At 33.6% G+C, this 25,257-nt stretch overlaps 3 protein-coding genes across 4 annotated transcripts in view; 1 reads left to right on the top strand and 2 right to left on the bottom strand.

The window, feature by feature from the left end:
* The window catches only part of LOC142343248 (ras GTPase-activating protein 1-like), a 62,394-nt gene extending 53,595 nt beyond the window's left edge, over positions 1-8,799 (bottom strand). Inside the window, exons 1-3 of the mRNA XM_075395025.1 lie at positions 8,600-8,799; positions 4,240-4,399; positions 3,750-3,791 (exon numbers count right to left, since the gene is read on the bottom strand). Coding sequence (XP_075251140.1) covers positions 3,750-3,791; positions 4,240-4,399; positions 8,600-8,694 — 297 coding nt within the window. The 5' untranslated portion in view covers positions 8,695-8,799. The remainder of the gene's footprint in view (positions 1-3,749; positions 3,792-4,239; positions 4,400-8,599) is intronic.
* Positions 8,758-25,257, bottom strand: part of LOC142343249 (uncharacterized) — a 45,544-nt gene continuing 29,044 nt past the window's right edge. The window contains exons 5-10 of one of the 2 annotated variants that reach the window (XM_075395027.1): positions 19,815-20,006; positions 14,596-14,627; positions 14,476-14,525; positions 13,714-14,048; positions 12,896-13,143; positions 8,758-8,847 (exon numbers count right to left, since the gene is read on the bottom strand). In XM_075395027.1, the coding sequence (XP_075251142.1) occupies positions 8,811-8,847; positions 12,896-13,143; positions 13,714-14,048; positions 14,476-14,525; positions 14,596-14,627; positions 19,815-20,006 (894 nt within the window). In that variant the 3' untranslated portion in view covers positions 8,758-8,810. Of the gene's footprint in view, positions 8,848-12,895; positions 13,144-13,713; positions 14,049-14,475; positions 14,526-14,595; positions 14,628-19,814; positions 20,010-25,257 lie in introns of both variants that reach the window. The other variant, XM_075395026.1, reaches the window with a different exon arrangement.
* Positions 24,393-25,257, top strand: part of LOC142343250 (uncharacterized) — a 71,381-nt gene continuing 70,516 nt past the window's right edge. Inside the window, exon 1 of the mRNA XM_075395028.1 lies at positions 24,393-24,402. The gene's annotated coding sequence lies outside the window, so the exon portion shown is untranslated. The remainder of the gene's footprint in view (positions 24,403-25,257) is intronic.

Genomic DNA, 25,257 nt, shown 5'->3' with positions numbered 1-25,257 from the left:
AATCGAGACAAAAATCCAACTTGCTGAACAGAATAAAACAAGAAAAAGCAGAATTCAGACATACGAAACAATGAAACATTTTGCAAAAAAGTGGTAAAAAATATTTAAGACAGCATTTATGAAAATAATTTATCTGTTTTTCTTTCAAAAACTTAACTCCAAAAAATGATTGAATTTTTATTGAAACGAAACTAAAGTCCCTCATGTTCCCCAAAATACTATTTCTAGTAATTAAAAGCAAAATACAAACAAAAAACTGAAAAAATTTGGCAAAAAACTACGAAAATCGGATTGGCAAATGTACAATTTTATGAAACAAAATTACATCGAGGTAGAAAGAGGCATTGAGTATATGAATAATCAAAGGAAAGTTGCCATATTAACTGATTTTTGACAGAAAAAAACAGCTAAAAGGTCCAAAAATGAAGAAATTAACAGAAAAAAAGCCAAATATTAAGTAAAAAATCAAAAAATGCCAAATTCGAACTTGAAACGCAATTTCAGGCTAGGCAAATAACTGTGCTATCAATTTCCGGGTTTTACATTTCAACAGAGCATCGATTAAAAATTATTTCTACAAAAAACCAAATTACAAGCAAAAAAAATTGGGCCACAGACGAAAAAAACGGCTAAAAACGGTTATATATGTGTACCATTCAGTCAAAAACTACTTTTCAAAGTCAAAAAGTCAATTAATAAACGCAGCGCCTGATCAAAAAACTTCTCTCGCTCAGAAATTAGTTCACACCGCAATTTTACTCACTTTCGCTTTTAGGTCGAAACAGCGTCTGAACGAATAGTACTTCCGGTAAAAAAAAAACCTTAAGAAAACAAATACTCCTCTTCGAGTCATAATAGGCGGAAGAATTCCGGAAGCGAATCGAAACGCCCAAACTTCAAAGCTGAAGCCATTACCTTTTGTATTAATCCATTAACTCATCACCTCCCCGGGTCTGATCTAAAAATCGGTGAAATTTAAACCACTGTCACCAAGAGAAAGAAAATGCAGCAAAATTTTATTTATTATTGAAAACGTTTGGTAACGTTATAAAAGTCTGAAATTTTTAGGATGGTAAAAAAACTGATAGCATGACAAAGCTGACAGGTCCATCAATTGCCCTCAGACAATTTATGATTCTCATCTCAAAAAGATCGCGAAAGCAAACAGCAGATAAAAATTTTTCAAAAAAGACAGGAAAGTTAAAATTATTCAAAAAAGAGTGTTCAAGCTTAAGAATCAGAGAACCACTACAATTAGATTTCTAATCACGGCAATTAAGACAAAAATAAAACATGATTCTTCCTTGTTGTATATATGCTAGACAACATGATTTCATACTAATTCAAAAATTAAATTAATCATAGAAAAACAAAAGCAACAAAATAATTTTCAAAGGCAAAAAAACGTCTTAAGACAATACCCAGCCCGGAAGAAAATTGCAATGAATAGTAATAAGTAAAAATGTTGGAAAAGACTTTCTAGCAAACTCCCAGTACTGCCTCATTTTGAATTAAATCAATTGCAAGCCGAAGAAACCAAGATATACGAAAAGGCTGAATTCATTCAATTTTTTAACAACTGAAAAAATCAATATAACGAATATAAAAGTAGGTGCCAGGACAAAACTAGAACGAAACAAACGAGAATGTGAAGAATATGGACACAATGTTAGGAACACCATAACAAAAAGACCAATTCTTGATTTTTGAAAGTTAAAAATCAAAATTAAAAAAATCAAGAAAAACGAGTACATTTCATTGATCAGCATTCGAGACAAAAAAAAACGAGTCATTCGAGACAAAAATCCAACTTGCTGAACAGAATAAAACAAGAAAAAGCAGAATTCAGACATACGAAACAATGAAACATTTTGCAAAAAAGTGGTAAAAAAATATTTAAGACTGCATTTATGAAAATAATTTATCTGTTTTTTCAAAAACTTAACTCCAAAAAATGATTGAATTTTTATTGAAACGAAATTAAAGTCCCTCATGTTCCCCAAAAAACTATTTCTAGTAATTAAAAGCAAAATACAAACAAAAAACTAAAAATTGGCAAAAAACTACGAAAATCGGATTAGCAAATGTACAATTTTATGAAACAAAATTACATCGATGTAGAAAGAGGCATTGAGTATATGAATTATCAAAGGGAAGTTGCCATATTAACTGATTCCTGACAAAAAAACAGCTAAAAGATCCAAAAATGAAGAAATTAATAGAAGAAAAAGCCAAATATTAAGTAAAAAATCAAGAAATATGTGCCAAATTCGAACTTGAAACGCAATTTCAGGCTATGCAAATAACTGTGCTATCAATTTCCGGGGTTTACATTTCAACAGAGCATCGATTAAAAATTATTTCTACAAAAAACCAAATTACAAGCAAAAAAAATTGGGCCACAGACGAAAAAAACGGCTAAAAACGGTTATATATGTGTACCATTCAGTCAAAAACTACTTTTCAAAGTCAAAAAGTCATTCAATAAACGCAGCGCATGATCAAAAAACTTCTCTCGCTCAGAAATTAGTTCACACCGCAATTTTACTCACTTTCGCTTTTAGGTCGAAACAGCGTCTGAACGAATAGTACTTCCGGTAAAAAAAAAACCTTAAGAAAACCAATACTCCTCTTCGATTCGTAAAAACCAAGAGCACCGCAATATAGCTTCGCTCAACTTACAGCTTCGCAGCTATAAAAAGACCAACTTTATGCCCTCGGGCTTTACCAGATTATCCGAACAAAAAATCAAACTTCCATACAAAATATCGCATAAAAAACATTACCCAAATAATTTCTTCAAACTTTGTTTGAGAAAACTTAAAATGGACGAAACCAAAACCCCATCACTTTGAGCTCAAAAGTAATGACCTTTTCTGCTTGCAGTTTTGATTTTCCAGTAAGTGCAGAACAATTTGGGGAGAACCTAACCGCCCAATTGCTCTCGAACATCTCACAGCGGCTCGATTTGATTGTAGACTATTTTAGTCGTAGACGGGGTAGGTAGTATCGTGGCAATATGTTTACTAAGTGTCTTCAAATGATAATATTAAAAGCCTAAACAGGTCACTAGTAAGATTTAAAGTTATAAATGAAACAAATTCTGTCGCATTTCAATCGAATCTTAGTCGTAAACTGCTGCAAATTCAAGAAATCAGGCTTTATAAAACTACTCGATAAGTCAAAATTGATCAAATTTTTTTCATAAAAAATACACACAGGACTACAATAATTGCCTCAAACTTCGTTTGAGAGCAATTAATACTCAAACTTCATTTCCTAATTTTTTAAACTTGTTTCGAAGACTGATATAACGCAGCAGTAGTTTATAACCGGTACTAACAAGTAGCCATGGACTATTTTCTTAAACTAATAATTGACAGCTGCTCGTCAACTATTCGTTACTCATTCAACACAGCAAGAGAAGCATGAACACATGTTTTTCTATCAATATCATCTACTCAAAAATTTACCTTACCGCGTTGCCAGCAACTTTCAAAATTAAGCTCCCTGAAATGCTTAAATCACCACATTATGGAAAACCCCATTGGCGAGTGTAGTCCTTTGATTGTACTAACCTTTTAACTTAACGCTTAAAAAGCTTAAATAATCATCCTTATCTTTTATTTTTTACCATACACAACAGTTTTTTAGTACCATAACTATACTTCACTATGAACAGGCGATGAATACAGGCGTGAACAGAAATATTGCCCACCTTAGAAGCGTTGAATTGAGTGGGCACTTACTCTTTTCAGGGGTAAGAATTGCTTCAATAAGCATTGTGCAATCTAGAAGCTAAATAGCATATTGTGATGCCTACAAACTATCTGGAAATGTTTCCTTTTCCTCGTATTTTTACTGTATGATGAATGTATGTATGTATATCGCCATTCGATTTTGTATTTAATGTCAGCTAATTTCGGAAAAGCCCAGAAACTTGATCAAAGCGTGCCTAGAGCAAGACCATATTATTTCGCCTCAATCTTTTACCTCCGTAAATGAATTATGCACCGTATTATGATCGAATTGATCAAAACTTAGATCGGATCTTTTCCGTTTGTGCAACCGGGGCCACAAACGAAAGAGATCCGAAATGTGTCTGCAATTATAAAAACGAGCGAAAACGGAAAAGATCCGAGAAAAGATCTTAGATTCTATTTCATCATGACAGAAAAGGAAACATCCTAACACTGAGACCGTGAAGTTAAGATTAAATGGTTCTGGCGGTTCTCTTACCGTGGTGTTGTCTTCAAACAAGTAGAGGCGCTGTTCGCGTGCATTGAGAACGAAGTAACACTTTTTCCACTTTTTCACCGAGGAGGGCTTGCACTTGTCTAGGAATCCCTTCCTCAGAACAGACTCGTTATTCCCCACCAGATCCGAGGCATCTTGTGACCTTGAACAGCAGATTTTTACAATTTGAATTGAATTTATCTATCGGCTGAATTCAAACTGAAATAATTTCTGTCAATACAAACGTTTGTAACGCTCGCGATTCAAATGAGCTCCAAAACAAACATTTCATATTCAGGGCTATCTTTATGAATCTCAGAAGAGAAAGGAACTTGAAGGTATCCATTTCCTTAGATACCGGTGTATTATTAATTGCGTGTGACTACTACGAAAGGTGAAACAACTATTCTATTTTGCTTCAACCCCATTTCTTTTGGGGGGGGGGGGATGGAATTTTATACAGTGATCTTTTTTGATAAGCCCTATGCCCGTCTTAAGAATTGGAAGCATTTACCACTAGGCTATCACGCCCTGGTCACCGCTTATCTCACAATCAAAATTTTTTAGCGACAGACAATTTCTGAATGCGAGCAAATTTAGGTCACGGAAAAAGCAAGAAATCAAGCGTGAAAAGGCCACTGAAACAGAAAAGCGAAAGAAGGTTCAAGAACAAATGTAAAACGGAAAAGAGCGTCAGACGACGAAACATAAAACAGAGCAAAAGTCCTGAAACAATAAGAAATTTTCTTAGTTTAAACAAGAAACTAGACCTAGAATGGCCTATAAAGGTATTGGAAAAACAATTAGAAAAAAAACGATTAAAAAAATGGAAAAAACAGTAAACATCAATGTCAAAACGTGAATTAAAAACCACTAGCGAGAAAGCTAAATTTTGTTCAAACTTTTTTTTACTCTACCTGAAAATCCGAGTGAAAAAAGTTCACGACGCACTCCCACTTGCTTTTTCGCTCCACTTCCTGTTTCGGCGTGAACAAAATCACTACTCCATTTTGACTTCAAAAATCATGAAAATGTGTGAAAATATCTTAAAAAACATAACCGGAAGAATTCCAGAAACGAATCAAAGATGTCTTTCCAAAAAGCAGCCCTTCAAGTAACTAGTTTCTAAGGGCAGTGATCATCAAAAAAAGAAAGAACTTTTATTTTTAATGAAAAATACTTAATTGGAATATAAACAAAAAACAAATAGTTCAATTTTCTTTTCGATTTTTACATGTACATATACAAAGGGAAAACAATATTTCAAGCAATCGGGACAACTTAATTGCTCACACAAAATCGGACAAGCCAAAATAAGCACAAAAACGTCTCAATTTTCAAATTGGTTTCAAAAATAATGAAAATGTGTGAACAGATCTTACAAAACATAACCCGAAGAACTCCAGAAACGACTCAAAAATGTTTTCGCCAAAAAGCAGCCTTTCAAATAACTAGTTACTAAGGGCAGTGATTATCAAAATAGAGAAGGAAATATTATTTTTAATGAAAATTTAAATGGAAATTAAACCAAAAAAACAACAGAAATTCAATTACTTTTTCGTTTTTTACATGTACGAATACAAAGGGAAAACAATAGTTCAAGCAACCTAGACAACATAATTAGCCACACAAAATTGGACAAGCCAAAATAAGCACGAAAACGTCTCAATTTTCGAAATAAAGCGAAAAACTACGAAATTCGGCGTGACCAAAATCACTACTCCAATTGTTCACACAAATTTGGAAAAGCAAAAATAAACTCAAAACGTCTCTATTTTTGAAATACAGCAAAAACCTGTAGGAAATTCGGCGTGACCAAAACCACTAGTCCAAATTGACTTCAAAAATAATGAAAATGTGTGAACAGATCTTACAAAACATAACCCGAAGAATTCCAGAAACGACTCAAAAATGTCTTCGCCAAAAAGCAGTCTATGAAATAACTAGTTTCTAATGGCAGTGGGCATCAAAAAAGAGAAAAGACTTTTATTTATTAAAAAAACTCAACTAGAAAGTAAACTTAGAAACCAAAAAACGACAAACATTCAAATACATTTTCGATTTGTACAAGTACACATACAAAAGCAAAACAAAATTGCAAGCAATCGAGACAAGTTATTTAGCCACACAAAAATCGGACAAACCAAAATAAGCACAAAAACGTCTCTTCGAAATAAAGCGAAAAACTACCAAATAAAGAAAAACTATTCGCATTTTTGTCAAAAATCAAAGGTTTTAGTTTACGAATGCTTAACTTTGAAATCAAAAACAGCAACGCTTAGGAAACCATCAGTACCAATTTCTGCGCATGAATTTTTTCCAATTGGTTTTGGCATTTGGCCTACGTGGATAAAAAAACTTGATTCTGTTATCTTGTAGTTCTATCGGTTTCCCGTTACTTAGTCCCAGCTAATAATTCATATCGCCATAACTAATATACTTTGAAAAAAAGTTTATTTATTTCCCTCACTTTTTTCCGGGAAATGTCTCATTTTCTTTTTATGTTAGGAGCGGGCAATGTAATTTGAATTCATTTTGTTGTTTGACAAATTCCTAATTTAATGAGAGGCTACAGGGGGGCTAGAGTCAATGCCAATAAGCATTAGAGATGGTAACTAAGACTTCGCGCATCTAAAATTGGGCATCATCCCGATTCTATTTTTGATACTGATTCGGTTCTGATACTGATTCGGCGAAGAAAAAAGCAACGTCAAATAAGAAAAGAAAATCTGAACAAATTTTCCGTTCTCTAAGATTTTGCATTACTTACTGTAAGCGGTCGCTAAAAAAACTGTTGTAGGCCCCTCGAGGTTCAATTTTCGTGTTTTGGTTTACCAATGCTTAGTTTTGAAATCAAAAACAGCAAGGCTTAGAAAACCATCAGTACCAATTTCTGTGCTTGAATTTTTTCCAACTGGTGTTTGCATTTGGCCTATATGGATAAAAAATGATTCTTTTATCTTGTAGTTCTATCGGTTTCCCGTTATTTAGTCCCAGCTGTTAATTGATATCGCCATAACTAAGATACTTTGCAAAAAAATATTTATTTTCCTCAGTTTTTCCGGGAAATATGTCTCATTTTGTTTTTATGTTAGGAGCGTGCAATGTATTTTTAATTCATTTTGTTGTTTGACAAATTCCTAATTTTTATGAGAGGATACAGGGGCTAGTCTCAATGCCAATAATCATTAGAGATGGTAACTAAGACTTCGGGCATCTAAAATTGTATTCCCGTTTCTATTTTTGATACTGATTCGTTTCTGATACTGATTCGGCGAATTAAAAAACATAGCTTGACAAGTCCTGAAATACTGGCCAACGAATCGAATGAGAAAACTTGAAACCACTGTACCTGACCAGCAGATCAATTGAACAAAGTCAGCCATATAATCTAATTCTTGGATTGTGAAAAATTAGGAGCGCAATTATAGAATAAAAAAATTTCCTCTGGTACACATAAGAATACGAAGCAAATGGTAAAAGAGGCAATGTAAAGTTAAGAATATAACATTATGTAAAATTATAAAATCATTAAATTACTTAAATTACATTAACTTACTTAAAAAACTAAATATTTGACCTTACATTAGTAAAAAAAATGGCCTAAAATGCGAGCATAAAATGTTCTCACAATTTTATTTTATATGTACATCATGAAGATTAAAAAATAAAATTAAAATCTAAAGCTCTCAATGTCATCTTTTATGTCAGTTACTTTTGGGTCCTTCACAAATTTTTTCCAAAAACATTCTCTCAGTTCTTTTTTTAAGGAAGCTTTCGATGTTGTGTTCAGTCTAATATTAGAAGGCAGACTAATACAAATTGGACTGGCTTGTGCAATAAAAGAATCAGTTAAAAACTTATTGTTCTTTCTTATATCGAAGGTTATTTTTCGACCTGTCATGTTGTTATATTCTCATGGTAGAGAGAGGTTCATTTTTATATGCTGGAAGATCGTTGTTGAGTAAGCGAAAAAAATATTTTGAGCAATGATATTTCAAGAGAAAAGAAACTGGTAATATTTTGTTGCGAAGTTTGAGATCTGTAGACCGATCGTATTTTCTCCTATTAAAATGGTTTTTATTCTCCAATTCAATTGTTTTTCTAAAGTTGTGAGTAATGTCTTTTGCAATCCTATCCAAATTAGAGCGGAATAATGTAGCTGACCTATTACTATTGCATTAAGTAATAAGACTTTCGTTTTCTCTGGTAAACTTTTACTTAGTGTATTTAGCCTGCTAAGATGTGGGTGAATAGTAGCCTGCTAAGATGAGGGCGGCTATTAACTAGGACAATTTTGAAGTAAATTGTTAATTCAAAAAAGAGGACTACTGAAAAAAGAAGTGTTTCCTTTCACACTGACCTTGTGGACATGCGACTTCTCAATACTGCATTTTGCATGTCATCCTCGGCATCAAACGAGTCCTCCTGACTACTCCTCTGTCCATTTATTAGCATGCTAGGTGGATGGTGGTGCCCATTCCTATTGTGACTGTTCACACCTCCGCCCCCTCCCCCACCTCCACCCTTCCCACTTCCTATCTTGGCCTTGAACTTCTCCTCGTCCTGTCTCCTCAACGTCGTCGCTCTCCATTCCAGGTACTGTTCAGGCTGAAGCAATAGGACAACATTCTCAGCGATTCATTCGAAAGAATAGTTTTTCTTTACATCATAACCACAAGCTAGGAAAGGTGAAACAACTATTCTATTTTGCTTCAACCCCATTTCTTTTGGGGGGGGGGGATGGAATTTTATACAGTGATCTTTTTTGATAAGCCCTATGCCCGTCTTAAGAATTGGAAGCATTTACCACTAGGCTATCACGCCCTGGTCACCGCTTATCTTACAATCAAAATTTTTTAGCGACAGACAATTTCTGAATGCGAGCAAATTTAGGTCACGGAAAAAGCAAGAAATCAAGCGTGAAAAGGCCACTGAAACAGAAAAGCGAAAGAAGGTTCAAGAACAAATGTAAAACGGAAAAGAGCGTCAGACGACGAAACATAAAACAGAGCAAAAGTCCTGAAACAATAAGAAATTTTCTTAGTTTAAACAAGAAACTAGACCTAGAATGGCCTATAAAGGTATTGGAAAAACAATTAGAAAAAAAACGATTAAAAAATGGAAAAAACAGTAAACATCAATGTCAAAACGTGAATTAAAAACCACTAGCGAGAAAGCTAAATTTTGTTCAAACTTTTTTTTACTCTACCTGAAAATCCGAGTGAAAAAAGTTCACGACGCACTCCCACTTGCTTTTTCGCTCCACTTCCTGTTTCGGCGTGAACAAAATCACTACTCCATTTTGACTTCAAAAATCATGAAAATGTGTGAAAATATCTTAAAAAACATAACCGGAAGAATTCCAGAAACGAATCAAAGATGTCTTTCCAAAAAGCAGCCCTTCAAGTAACTAGTTTCTAAGGGCAGTGATCATCAAAAAAAGAAAGAACTTTTATTTTTAATGAAAAATACTTAATTGGAATATAAACAAAAAACAAATAGTTCAATTTTCTTTTCGATTTTTACATGTACATATACAAAGGGAAAACAATATTTCAAGCAATCGGGACAACTTAATTGCTCACACAAAATCGGACAAGCCAAAATAAGCACAAAAACGTCTCAATTTTCAAATTGGTTTCAAAAATAATGAAAATGTGTGAACAGATCTTACAAAACATAACCCGAAGAACTCCAGAAACGACTCAAAAATGTTTTCGCCAAAAAGCAGCCTTTCAAATAACTAGTTACTAAGGGCAGTGATTATCAAAATAGAGAAGGAAATATTATTTTTAATGAAAATTTAAATGGAAATTAAACCAAAAAAACAACAGAAATTCAATTACTTTTTCGTTTTTTACATGTACGAATACAAAGGGAAAACAATAGTTCAAGCAACCTAGACAACATAATTAGCCACACAAAATTGGACAAGCCAAAATAAGCACGAAAACGTCTCAATTTTCGAAATAAAGCGAAAAACTACGAAATTCGGCGTGACCAAAATCACTACTCCAATTGTTCACACAAATTTGGAAAAGCAAAAATAAACTCAAAACGTCTCTATTTTTGAAATACAGCAAAAACCTGTAGGAAATTCGGCGTGACCAAAACCACTAGTCCAAATTGACTTCAAAAATAATGAAAATGTGTGAACAGATCTTACAAAACATAACCCGAAGAATTCCAGAAACGACTCAAAAATGTCTTCGCCAAAAAGCAGTCTATGAAATAACTAGTTTCTAATGGCAGTGGGCATCAAAAAAGAGAAAAGACTTTTATTTATTAAAAAAACTCAACTAGAAAGTAAACTTAGAAACCAAAAAACGACAAACATTCAAATACATTTTCGATTTGTACAAGTACACATACAAAAGCAAAACAAAATTGCAAGCAATCGAGACAAGTTATTTAGCCACACAAAAATCGGACAAACCAAAATAAGCACAAAAACGTCTCTTCGAAATAAAGCGAAAAACTACCAAATAAAGAAAAACTATTCGCATTTTTGTCAAAAATCAAAGATTTTAGTTTACGAATGCTTAACTTTGAAATCAAAAACAGCAACGCTTAGGAAACCATCAGTACCAATTTCTGCGCATGAATTTTTTCCAATTGGTTTTGGCATTTGGCCTACGTGGATAAAAAAACTTGATTCTGTTATCTTGTAGTTCTATCGGTTTCCCGTTACTTAGTCCCAGCTAATAATTCATATCGCCATAACTAATATACTTTGAAAAAAAAGTTTATTTATTTCCCTCACTTTTTTCCGGGAAATGTCTCATTTTCTTTTTATGTTAGGAGCGGGCAATGTAATTTGAATTCATTTTGTTGTTTGACAAATTCCTAATTTAATGAGAGGCTACAGGGGGGCTAGAGTCAATGCCAATAAGCATTAGAGATGGTAACTAAGACTTCGCGCATCTAAAATTGGGCATCATCCCGATTCTATTTTTGATACTGATTCGGTTCTGATACTGATTCGGCGAAGAAAAAAGCAACGTCAAATAAGAAAAGAAAATCTGAACAAATTTTCCGTTCTCTAAGATTTTGCATTACTTACTGTAAGCGGTCGCTAAAAAAACTGTTGTAGGCCCCTCGAGGTTCAATTTTCGTGTTTTGGTTTACCAATGCTTAGTTTTGAAATCAAAAACAGCAAGGCTTAGAAAACCATCAGTACCAATTTCTGTGCTTGAATTTTTTCCAACTGGTGTTTGCATTTGGCCTATATGGATAAAAAATGATTCTTTTATCTTGTAGTTCTATCGGTTTCCCGTTATTTAGTCCCAGCTGTTAATTGATATCGCCATAACTAAGATACTTTGCAAAAAAATATTTATTTTCCTCAGTTTTTCCGGGAAATATGTCTCATTTTGTTTTTATGTTAGGAGCGTGCAATGTATTTTTAATTCATTTTGTTGTTTGACAAATTCCTAATTTTTATGAGAGGATACAGGGGCTAGTCTCAATGCCAATAATCATTAGAGATGGTAACTAAGACTTCGGGCATCTAAAATTGTATTCCCGTTTCTATTTTTGATACTGATTCGTTTCTGATACTGATTCGGCGAATTAAAAAACATAGCTTGACAAGTCCTGAAATACTGGCCAACGAATCGAATGAGAAAACTTGAAACCACTGTACCTGACCAGCAGATCAATTGAACAAAGTCAGCCATATAATCTAATTCTTGGATTGTGAAAAATTAGGAGCGCAATTATAGAATAAAAAAATTTCCTCTGGTACACATAAGAATACGAAGCAAATGGTAAAAGAGGCAATGTAAAGTTAAGAATATAACATTATGTAAAATTATAAAATCATTAAATTACTTAAATTACATTAACTTACTTAAAAAACTAAATATTTGACCTTACATTAGTAAAAAAAATGGCCTAAAATGCGAGCATAAAATGTTCTCACAATTTTATTTTATATGTACATCATGAAGATTAAAAAATAAAATTAAAATCTAAAGCTCTCAATGTCATCTTTTATGTCAGTTACTTTTGGGTCCTTCACAAATTTTTTCCAAAAACATTCTTTCAGTTCTTTTTTTAAGGAAGCTTTCGATGTTGTGTTCAGTCTAATATTAGAAGGCAGACTAATACAAATTGGACTGGCTTGTGCAATAAAAGAATCAGTTAAAAACTTATTGTTCTTTCTTATATCGAAGGTTATTTTTCGACCTGTCATGTTGTTATATTCTCATGGTAGAGAGAGGTTCATTTTTATATGCTGGAAGATCGTTGTTGAGTAAGCGAAAAAAATATTTTGAGCAATGATATTTCAAGAGAAAAGAAACTGGTAATATTTTGTTGCGAAGTTTGAGATCTGTAGACCGATCGTATTTTCTCCTATTAAAATGGTTTTTATTCTCCAATTCAATTGTTTTTCTAAAGTTGTGAGTAATGTCTTTTGCAATCCTATCCAAATTAGAGCGGAATAATGTAGCTGACCTATTACTATTGCATTAAGTAATAAGACTTTCGTTTTCTCTGGTAAACTTTTACTTAGTGTATTTAGCCTGCTAAGATGTGGGTGAATAGTAGCCTGCTAAGATGAGGGCGGCTATTAACTAGGACAATTTTGAAGTAAATTGTTAATTCAAAAAAGAGGACTACTGAAAAAAGAAGTGTTTCCTTTCACACTGACCTTGTGGACATGCGACTTCTCAATACTGCATTTTGCATGTCATCCTCGGCATCAAACGAGTCCTCCTGACTACTCCTCTGTCCATTTATTAGCATGCTAGGTGGATGGTGGTGCCCATTCCTATTGTGACTGTTCACACCTCCGCCCCCTCCCCCACCTCCACCCTTCCCACTTCCTATCTTGGCCTTGAACTTCTCCTCGTCCTGTCTCCTCAACGTCGTCGCTCTCCATTCCAGGTACTGTTCAGGCTGAAGCAATAGGACAACATTCTCAGCGATTCATTCGAAAGAATAGTTTTTCTTTACATCATAACCACAAGCAAAGTAGCATTTCAATTCAAAAAGAGGCTATTTATTCACCTTCCCTGTCAACCAAATGTCTATTGTAACTTAGCTCTGTTGTTTCGTTATCTAGCTGCATCACCTAATCTAATTCGTAGAATCCATCGAAACGAGAATTTACAGTAGGCAAAATCGGCGGGTGCTAACTTACTCCTAACGTTACCTTGATATAGTTTCCAGAAAAACCATATCGAAGAGAGTCACGTATTATTTCCTTGACTTAATAACGCTCTTTCTTGTGTTAATTTTGCTTTCATTAGCCTGCATGGCATAACAAGACCGCGTTACTGCACTTAACAATTTTGCGCAATTTTATGCACGAATAAGAATCGTACGATGAGAATCGATTCTCATTACAATTTAACTACAATATAATCAACGTGCCAAAATATCACCTATAGATGAATTTATGTTACTGGAGGAAAAAGTTTCCTGATTAATTCTAATATTAGCTTGCTTTTTCTGTGTGTGACTTACTGGATTGTTAAGACGCAGATTGTCCAGTATTTCTTCACTCTGGTACCGACTGATCAGCTGGTCGACTGACGTGAACCTCCTTCCTCCCATAAAGTACACATCCACCAATCGAGAACACGAGGAGTCAAATGACTCATCCATACACCCATCCTCATCCCCCACAGGGTTCTCTGTCGTCTCAGAGGAGGAGGGTGAACTGACGGGTACCATTTCATTTCGCACTTCGATCTTGAACCTCTGTATGTTCTCTGGTGTCCGGACACAGAGTGTCAATGTGATAGGATCTGAGGTTGAGGGTCTGGTTCCTTCACGTACAAGGAAGCATCCAGGAGCACCTGTCCAATCAACACTTCAAAGTTGAAAAGTTGCAGGTTTTAAGTGGGATCTATATTCTTCTTATATATAATTAAGCCAATTTTGTACCTTGAGCTAATTTTTACAAGTTACGTTACTCTGATGAAGTCTCAGAAAACTTCCGGCATTAATCAAGAACTGGTAGCAGTTCACCATATTGAAGTGACCTCTGCAGAGTCATGTAATCTTGCTTATAATCAACAGTTTGAAAAAGCCGAAATTTCGTGCAGGTCGACATCTCGCTATGTTTAACGGAACTTCTGGTAGTAACTTTTGGCACATTATATATAGCCAGTCGGCATATCTAAAGAATCTAACTTGTTTTGAGTCACGTATGTAAAAAAACCCTTGAGTCTAAAATACGGCGAAAACTTCGTTTAATAGGTTTAGAAAAAGGGTTCAACTCACCGCTTTTAAGATACCGTGTGCAGTCATCTTTGTCACAAATTGCAAAATATCTAAACGCAAAACATGCTTATAAAAACCAAACTCACGTTTAATTCGAAGTAATTTCAGAAGTCAACTTACTCTTTAGATTTTAATTCCTCCAAACAAGCCACCTGAAACAAAAGAGAATATTCTTCCTAAATCAAACTACTAAAAAAACTCACCTTTTCACTCTTTTCAAACTTTTCCGGTTAATCACTGGCTCATTAGCTTAAATTCTAGCTCGAGCTGTAAGAAAAGGAACCCATTATTTGAATCTTTCCCATTTACCTTCAGAATTGACACTACGTTTTGTATTTAAATTTTCGACTCACATGACGACTTCATACAACGAAAGTTGTTTCTAAGTTGAATCTGAGCAGAAAAACCAAAATCTGATTATCATTCAAAGTAAACATTTAGCGCACTACCACTGGAAGACAGTTCAGTCATTTAACCATCTGAAGAGAAGAGAAAAATTCTTTTTCAATGTCTTTTATATTATTATTAATATCAATTACATAATAACACCGATCGGGATTCAAAGAACACAAGTACTATCAAGCTACTTTGATTGGATTTCGATACTGACTCTGTGCATTTAAGAATGCTTTGCTGAACACATAACCCCGCAAAACACAAAACATTAGAGTAGAAAAAAAAGTTTTACATTACACACGACTATAAACTGAATACTTTCAGCACAAATTGTAACTTACTGCTAAAACAAATTAACTCCTTTATTAATTACAAAAAGGCCAACGCTACAAAAAACAATTGAGTATAACATTAGTTGCAATAAAAAGCGGATGAATCTACTATAGAGATTAAGAGAAGAGTTTTAAGTCAAAATTTAACTGAAACACATTTATTGCCTAAAACAAATTATCAATAGAATACGTTTGTAAAAATTTCAATTTTGCTATATTAAAATTCCAGTCCGAATGATCAATAGTACGACTACATGCCGCGAAGACAAAAAACAACAAATGCGCTCAAAATTCAAAATTTCGTGGAAAAAACAATATCGAAAAGACACAAAAACCAAAAGCTATCAATTGAAAACATTAGATAGGGCCAACTGTGTCTCCGTAGATACCCAACAACATCTGTCTTTTGCGACTAAAATATAAAATATTTAACAACTACGAGCGCAATACAAAAACATACAGATCTTCTCTTTGAAAGCAAACAAATCACAAGTCATAAAAACGATTAGCCTCTCATAGAGGGATTCAAAAACGCAACCGAGTACCATGAGAACTCGTGTTTTGCCTTTATTAGGTGGAAATAGAGATCAGAATCAGTGAGATCAGAAGTCAACAAGTAGCAAATGCAAAAACCTCTCAAAAAAGAATTTTTTAAAAAAACAATAATTTGACACTCCACTTTAAACGCAGAGTGGAAAAACTTCACGCTTTAAACCTAATCCTTTTTTCATTCTCGTCACTAATCTATTTGACTGAATTCACAACTCGAATGTGGCTTCACATTCAAAAGAAAGAACCCAAAAAGCAGATCTTTAAAGAAATCACCGTCCCAAAAAACCAAATCCTTTGGACTGGAAAAACACATAAATGAAGCACTCGAGAATTGACTAAAAAAAATCTCTTGGAAACTCAATCAACTACTCACGTAGCGAAATAATTAGTCACTTAATTGTACTAATCATTTCAAAAAAAATAATGGAGCAAAATATAAATAAAATGAGAAGCAAATACTGATACCATGTTGCTGATAGTTCTTCACAAGTTCAGACTGCAAAACAATCACTCGCCGACGAGCCTGCGATACAATTATTTGTTCAATTCCCCACTGCCATATGATATGGGAACAACAAAGATTGCATATACTAAATACCGAGCAAAAAGATCAGCTCGATAAAAGAGAAGACATAGATGGCAGATTGTCAGAAAAAAGCCGCAAAAACTTCGTACATCTGCTGTCTCGAAAAGATAGTAAATGTTTTCAGTAAATGCTGAGATGTTAGATTTATAATCAGAATCTACATAACTTATTGCTGCTTTTATTAGCTGCTCTCAAACCTTCAATTTGAGTCACACACTCACTTGACCTTACCTCTGAGTCAATATCAGAGTGCAGAAGTCATTTTTGAGATTGAGGTAACTCACATGTGACCAAAAACTTACTCACGCGAATAAACAAAAAACTCGCTCCACCAAGAGTGAAAAATCACGCCACGCACGCAAGCCAGTCATAGAGCAGGTTCAAGTGATCGTGACGTCATATGATCGTAAAAATCTTCGCGACGAAATAAAAAACCAAGAGAAGGCCAATAATAGCCTCGGCTATCGCTTTCTGGCTATCAAACAAAAATTTAAAATTCAATAACAATTTTTAGCATATTCATTAGATCTTACTACGTTCTACTGATTGTTCTCTGCATACCTTTTAATACAGTTCACATTCAATTACTTATCGCCCGACGAGAACACAATAAACAACCATTAAAACATTTAATGCAAATATTGAACAACTCCTTTCCTCGCTATCTTTCAAAATTCTTATGAACAAAATCGCAATTTTCTATTTTCCCCGCATTCCAATTCTGTTTGTTTAGTCACGACTTTTACATCCTCTTGTAACACAACTCAACGGATTTTTAAAAAACATAGCCAGAAGACTCCGGAATCGATTAAAACCCTAGCCAAACACTAACTGACAGAACTATTTACTTCATTATACCATTCAATTGAAAACAACATACTGAGGAAAGAAAATGCCAGGGGAAAAGATTAAGAACATTTTTTTCTGGGAATCATTTCATGAGTTGCGACTACACAGCCAGTGTTTATGATATATTGTCTGGTCTGATTCATATGTGTTTAACAAACAAAAATTAAGTGATGGGAAAACAAAACCAAAGATACATCACGAAACAGGAAAACACCAGCAAACAGAAAACAATTAAAGCACTAAATTTAAAAAAAAACCTGTTAAATTTTTTTAATAAAAATTCTCTGACAACTGAAAAGTCCAAATAACTGTTTTAACACTCCTTCAAAAACAATCCTTGTTTATTCATTAGGCAACCACGCGAAGCTCAAACGCACTAAAAACACGTAAAACAAGCCAGAATTAAAAACTACAAAAGACTGCAGAATTAATTAATTCTTTTTTCAAAAATATGGATTATAAAACCTTTAATTGTTTTCAATTAGAAATAATAAACCCAGCACCAATCCTAATTAAACAATTCAATATGACAAAATATTGTAAAAGTGATCGTGAAAATAAGGAAAAAGATCTTCAAATTTAGCCTGTTTTCTTCTACTAAAGCAAATTTAAATTGCTATTAATGAAATCAAAAATGAACGAACACGAACATAAAAACCATTTGCAATCAACAAAATTTCATTAGACACTACTAACATGAAAGAGTAGAAAAACCGATTTAAAAGCGTCCAAAAAGACGAAATCGCAAAAACACATCAAAAATTACATCTAAAAAATATTATATAATTGAGATGGTCAAAAAAAGCATCAAAACGTACAGTTACTTGTTAATATGGTTTAGAAAAACCACCTTACAAAAAAAATGTAAAGTAAAAACCTTGCATCAAAAAAGCCGCACGTGATCAAAAAATTTACTCGCATAGCAAAAATTTTTTGCGACAATATTTTCTTCGCTCTTTCAAAAGCTACTACGAAAAAAACACCACTCTCTTCTCTCCGCTCTCCATTTTTGTTCAACAGCAAAAGAAAATCACAATTTCAGCACGTGCGGCATTGACTTTTACATCCTGTTTCAGAACAACTAGACCGATTAAAAACAGCCTGAAGACTTCCGAAAACGACTCGGATTAGAAAACAGACGATCCTCGCTGGCCTGGAGCAATTTCTACTTGATTACACTAAACATTTTGATTCAATAACAGGAAAAATTCATGCGAAAACAAGATGACAAAACAATAAGCATCTGATAAAAATTTACATCAAATTGCGACTTCAAAAGTACAGGTAAGATTTGGTACTACAGACATACAGGTAGTTCCCAACAACATAAAATCAACTGAACCATTAACTGAAAGTTCAACTTAAACCTAACAGGCTCAAAGAGAAAAACCAAGCAAAGGGAAGCACCTATACCAATCACCTATACAATTCATCTTAAATAAGAATTCATCAAAAGAAACAACGACAGCGAGAACCATAAAATTGGACTAAATAGGCGAAAAAAAAACTGGCAAAAATTTGCTCAAAATTACTAGATTTTCTTTAACAAAAACAACTCAAATTTAATACTCATCAAATTGATAGTGCTAGAAGAAAGACAAAAAGTGCTAGAAGAAATGATGTTAACCACAGAAGACCCCAAATGCTATTAAAAATTGAAGAAAGGAAAACTTGCTGAAAAAGCTTAAAAGAAGGCAAAATGGTAAAATTAGCTAAAAATTGACACCAAAAGTGTGAAATTCGCTTCAGATAGTCAACAAAGCTTCCAAACGCACTATTACCAGTTTAGATAATTGAGCGAAAAACCTTTGACTTAAAAGGAGCTATAAAAATTGCTTTCAAAAAGCCGCGGGTGACCAAAAATTTCCGCTCCCTAAGTGAAAACTTTTTCGGATCTTTTCCGTTTGCGCCCCCAATACGTTATGCTCCCCCAGTTACAGAGCACGTGACATTACATGGTAAATCATTATGTTAAAATATGGCACTAATATGTAATATTGTACGTACTGTTGCACGTAATATTGTACGTAATTATTACATATGTAATATTATGCACCCATTAAGCTGGGGTGCCCAAAATGAAAAGATCCAAAAAGTTTTTATGTCAAAGCTTGCTTACTCTATTGGAGCACGTGCCATATTTGACATAATAGCGTGTTATATAGGAAAACATAAATTGTAACTGGGGGCATGAAAAACGCGGTTATTAATTAATTAGTTTATCTGAGAAAATAGGTAAATATTTGGTTATATATAACCATCGGATCTTTTCCGTTTATACCCCTCCCCTGAACGTTATGCAACCCCCAGTTACAGAGCAAGTGTCCTTAAATATTAAATTATTGTGAAAGTATGGCACGTGCCTCTGGGGGGGGGGGGGGGGGGGTGCAAATAATATGCAACCACTAAACTGGGAGAGAACAAACGGAAAAGGTCCTAACCATTTTACAATACATATACCAAATTTGGTTTTATATATTTCAATTTACGCTTCTGGAATCTAAACTTCTCCCGCTTCTGGACTCTAAATTCTCCGACCAACGTAGTGAAAGATAGCTACCCTTAGACGTAACAAACGCCATGTGGAGAGAAGACCATATCTCTACTTTTCTAAGTTAACTAACGTAGGGAGACACGAGGAGGTCATGCACCCATCCACTCTCTCTGGTTGCCTCTGACTTGAGCCAGAACCAGCCAGACCCACTGTCATCGTTCTCCACAGTGAGGATCTCTCCCAACTGCAGACTGAGCTCGTCTGTCTCAGGCACCTTCTTGTAGTTGTACTTGGCTATCATCCTCCGCTTCTGCGGCATCGACTGCTGAACACAACCAACAAATGCAACTTAAAAATTCTCCCAAGTCTCCAAAATTTTTATGACCAAATTATTTGACTTATTTATTAGTTACGATACATTATCAGTGTTAATTAGTTGGTACCCAGGTCGAGGTGCCAGGCGGAAGAAAGTATGTCCAGGCCCCCAGACAGTAAGTGTATGTTCAGAACGTCCCAGACTTTTGTGCGTTCAAGTCCAGAATTTCGAGCGTTCATAGCCAAACTTTTGTGCGTTCACCAGACTTTTGTGCCTTCACGGCCAGACTTTCGTGCGATAACCGGATTTTCGTGAGTTCATGCTCAGACTTTTGTGCGTATTTTTCGATGTTTCCAGACTATGCAACTTTGAATGCAAGACGCCCCCTCGTCCGCTCATCTTTGGTCTGGACATAATTGCTTCTGTCTGGAACCTCAATCTGGGTAGTTATCTAGCTTTATTGAATTAAGTTGCCGAAGCCCCGTGGTCAGTTAGAAAAAAAAGAGAGTAACTATTCTATGGTACGATAAAATCTCAGCTTTTGAATCGAAGAGTCGTTACGATCACGTCTGCAGTTCTCCCTTTTGTTTTCCTAACTATTTCAATTAAATGATTTCTTGAAACCTGATTTTCAATATAAGTAACTAACTGAGTTGATAAGTGTGATACAAGATCTAGCTAGATCAACGCTTTACAGCTGAAATTTTAGGTCAAACCGTTGATGAAAAATCAAAACCAGGGAGAGAATTTGGAGTAAGTAGTTTTCTGTTCATTCATCATTCTGATAAAGTGGCTGCGAAAAAATATGGTCCTAAACGGAGGACAGTTTTTGATCAACTGCCGGTTTTCCGAAAACGTTTTCAGTTTTAACTCGATCTTTTTCAGCCAAAAGTGTTTGTCTCAATTATTTTAGCTAGTAATAGATGTTTCGAAGCATTTGTGACCATTCGAAGCAAAAATCAAACTTTTACATTCAACTTTGAGATATTTTCTCCGGTTGGGAGCTTTTTAAGCAGTTTGTAATCTTCTTCAAATTTTTATAGTACTTGAGAGTTTTTTGGTAGAACTTGTTGTTCTGGTTTCACAATCTGACTGATATCAGATCACGTGTGTTTGTCAAAGATAATTGAGTTTATTTATAAGATTTTGACCCCTTTTAATTTGTTTCTGTTTCTTTGCCTACATCTTCCGATTTTAAGCTTTGTGCAATCATTTCACTTGATCACTGTTTAATCTAGAGCTATTCTAAAAGTAAATGCTACAAGGAAGTTTTTACTGCAATGATATTTGTAATTTTTTCATCGTTTCATATGGTCAATTTTTTAAACTGTTCTTCATTGTGTCTCTGGAAGAAGTTTAGTGGAACACTGATCGAACAAAGCAATTGTTGTAAAGCACCGGGTTAGTTTTGTATGGATTTTTGTAATCTTTTTTATTTTCCATCTTTTTATTTCCTTTTTCTCGGTTTTCTCTGCATATACAGTTTATACGTTTTTCCATCAGTTCGTAGTCGATAGTAGTGGACAAAACAAGGAAATCAACCACCAGCAAAATTTGGCCTGTTCTCCAAACGCTAATCGCGCATGTCGAATAGGGCCAAATTTTACTACTTGTTGATTTCCTTAATTTATCCACTACTATACATTCTCTCTATATTCGATCAAAAATCAATCAGAAATCAATTAAAATCAAAAAATAAGACAAAAAATCAAAGCAAAATTTACATTTCACTCTTTAAGAGCGATTCACTCTTATTCGGGGTGATCCCCCAGTAGAAAGATCGCTCTTAAAGAGTGATTCCCGCTTTTTTGATATTTTTTAATTTTTTTGTACTTTTATTTCAAATTATCTATACTCTTCAATAAATTTATATTTTCTTTTCCTTTTTCTATATTTAAACCATTATTAATAAGAAATGATACAAAATTATAATATTTACACGAACAACTTTGCTCAGTTTGGCTAATAACTAAAGGACTTACACTCTTGCTTTGCCAACTAGGATTAATTGTTTTCTCACTCAAATTTCTACTAAATCCTTAAGGTATATCTACATTTGGATGTTGTTTCTTTACATGAGCCCGTATCCCATCATATCTCACAACAGAAGTACAATATGGACAATTAACTTCAGCTGAAGTACAACTTCTACATGTATACTTACTCTCATCAAAATCAGTTAGTGGTTTTATATAATTACATTTATTACAACTTCTAATTAAGACTTCTGGGCCAAGGTTAAGGTTAAGGTTAGGGTTAAGGTTGGGGTTGTGGTTAAGGTTAGGGTTAGGGGCTGAGTTAGAGTTAGAGTCATAGATAGAACTAGAACCAGAACTAGAGCTAGAACTAGATTCATTTTTTAAAGAACAACCCCATGGAGAAATATTATTAGCACAAAAACCACTTATTATTATATTACCACACATACATTTATCAGTTTTATCTTTATGACATGTTCATAGTGATATTTCAAAACAGCAATGTTTCCATATTTATAGTTTCACTCTGAACATTTTAAAAGCATTTATAATAGGGTAAACTATAATATTTACCTAATAATTTCGCAGATCAGTGAACGAGCTTTGCTCGTGGTTGGTTTAACAAGGCTTGCCCTTCTCCATCGAACTTTGTTCGTGGTTGGTGTAAGAAGGCTTGCCCTTTACCAAACTGCTTGGCTTGCCACGGACTTCGTCAGTTCACAGATAATATTTAACCATGATTTCAATTAAATCTTTAGTATTATCTTTAGATGTGATATACTCTCCTAAATATTTATTTCCTAACGTATTGAGTGTATCAGTTTTACATCTCTTATCTAAAATCAATTCAAGGTCTAATTCTCTTTTATTTCTAACAAAATTTATAATCTCTTCTCTAAATTCTTCATTATTTCCATATAGTCTGGTTAAAAACTTTCCTCCCTTTCTATTCAAAATTCCCATCTCTTCATTTATATTTTCTTCTTGTAGTTTTTCTAAGGGTGTAACAAGTTTACGTGCCCCATTAACTAAACTATTCTTTAGATCGGTGAAACCGCTTCGCGGATAGGACTTTGTCCATGTTTCACTATCAGTGTAACTGGTTCCCAGATCGGTATAATCACTTCGTAGATCAGTATAATCATTTCCTATATAGTACTTTATCCATGTTTCACCATCAGGGAACCTGCTTGGCAGATCTTCTCCATATCCAACGTTAACCAAAGTGTTTGCTCTATTCAAAATATTGCTTGCACTCATTGCCACGGCTCCAACAGTTTTTATTATTGAATCAGGATAAATATAACTAGTTATAACTAAACCCCAACCTATACTCCCACCAATATTTGATAATTGTTTTAAACCTTTTGCTTTAACCATCTCTTTTGTTAAAACATCATTCTGAATTTTAATATTATTTAAAGTACGAAGTTTATTAAAATAAAACTGATAATTATCATGATTAATGGTATTTCTCTCTGTTGCATTTATCATGAGTGGTTTCATATATGCTATAAGTTTATTTATATCTTCTCTTTCTAATTCATCTTTTAAACTTAGAGCTTTTAAATCAAGAAAACCAACTCTTGAATGATATATCATAGTTCTATTACTATTAATAATAATAAAAGTATTTTCCTTATTATATTTAACTATACCATAACGAAGTTCATCTGACATTCCATCTGTACGATTATAATGGTTACTATTTAATTCACTAATTATTTTTTTGAAGTCATGTTCACATTTATATATCTCATTAAAGCTTTTAAATAGATCAGGTCCATTATAAGTTGTTAAATAAATAGTATCACAACTCATTCCTGCTGTATTAATTATTTGAGCTGGTTTATGACACATTACAATCATTTGAATATTATATTGTCTACCTTCAGTAAAATAATAAGCTATATCCTTATTTAACCTATCACCCATATCATCAAGTACTATTACACAATTTTGAAATTTATGCATATTATTTTTTGTGATCATATTTATATCATATTTATTAAACCCAGTATAAAACTTATTAGACTCAGGATCTATCCAGTCTCTGTCATCTTTACACACTATAACTATATTTTTAGCTTGGTCTTAGTTTTGGTTTTGGTCTTGGTCCCGGTTTTGGTTGTGGTCTTGGTTTTGGACTGAGTATAATTTTAAGTATTGTCTAATAAAATATGTTTTCCCTGTACCAGTTCCACCATAAACAATAGTATGTAATGGTGACTTTTCATATTCAAATCTAACTAGACTCCTATTCATAAATCCACCAAAGCTTTCTTCTAGTTTTGTATATTTACTTGGTATTGAATCATATATTATATAAAAAAATCCAATTAAAATAAAAATTATAACTGCGCTACCTGTCTCCATTTTTATATATAAAATATAGACTTGATTTAGACTTAGGCTTATTAAATTTATTATATAAAAATGCTTATCCTAAATTTAAAGGTATTCAATAATAAGTTTAATATTGATAATAGTGCTATGAGCGATATCAGAATAAAAAGATATAGGTAAAGATATAAGTCTAACACCAATTGAAATAGTAATGAGAGATCAAACTCCAGATAGTATCGGGGAAGGGACGAAGTCCTTGGTGCCCCAACCTGCTTCGCAGACTACCAATCCTAACTTCAACAATATTGTCAATCTACACCCAACTGATGGTACACATTGGGTTTTAGTTGTGAGAAGATGGTCCTGTGTATTACTTTGATAGTTTTGGTGTTGAGACTCCACCATTATTTTTAGAAGAATATGTTGATCTAGGCTCTAATGAGAGAATACAACAATATGATGAATCTTATTGTGGGGCTTATTGTTTATATATGATCTATCTTATTGATAGAGGATTTAGAATTAAAAGTGCTTTAAATATTCTAGTTAATCAAGTTAAATGTCCTGAAATATATAATGAGTGTTTTTGTTTGGGTTGTAATGTTAATGATAAATATAATGTTAATGATATTAATAATAATAATAATGATAATAATAATGATAATGATAATGATAACGATAACGTTAATGATAATGATAATGATAATGTTAATGTTAATGTTAATGTTAATGTTAATGATAATGATAATGATAATGATCTACGAAGTACCTTTGCTAATAATGTTAATGTAAATGATAATCAAGGAACCTGCTTCGCAGATGATAAAGATAATGATAGTGTTAAAGATAATTTTAATAATAGTCACGGAACCTGCTTCGCAGATGATGATTTTATATATCAGGGAACCTGCTTCGCAGATCTATTTGATGAA

This window comes from Convolutriloba macropyga, chromosome 7 (genome assembly GCF_964194025.1).
Source record: "Convolutriloba macropyga chromosome 7, txConMacr16.3, whole genome shotgun sequence".
NCBI classification, from domain to species: Eukaryota; Metazoa; Xenacoelomorpha; order Acoela; family Convolutidae; genus Convolutriloba; species Convolutriloba macropyga.
The sequence above is the reverse complement of the archived record's forward strand: the minus strand, read 5'-3'. Positions and strand labels throughout refer to the sequence as shown.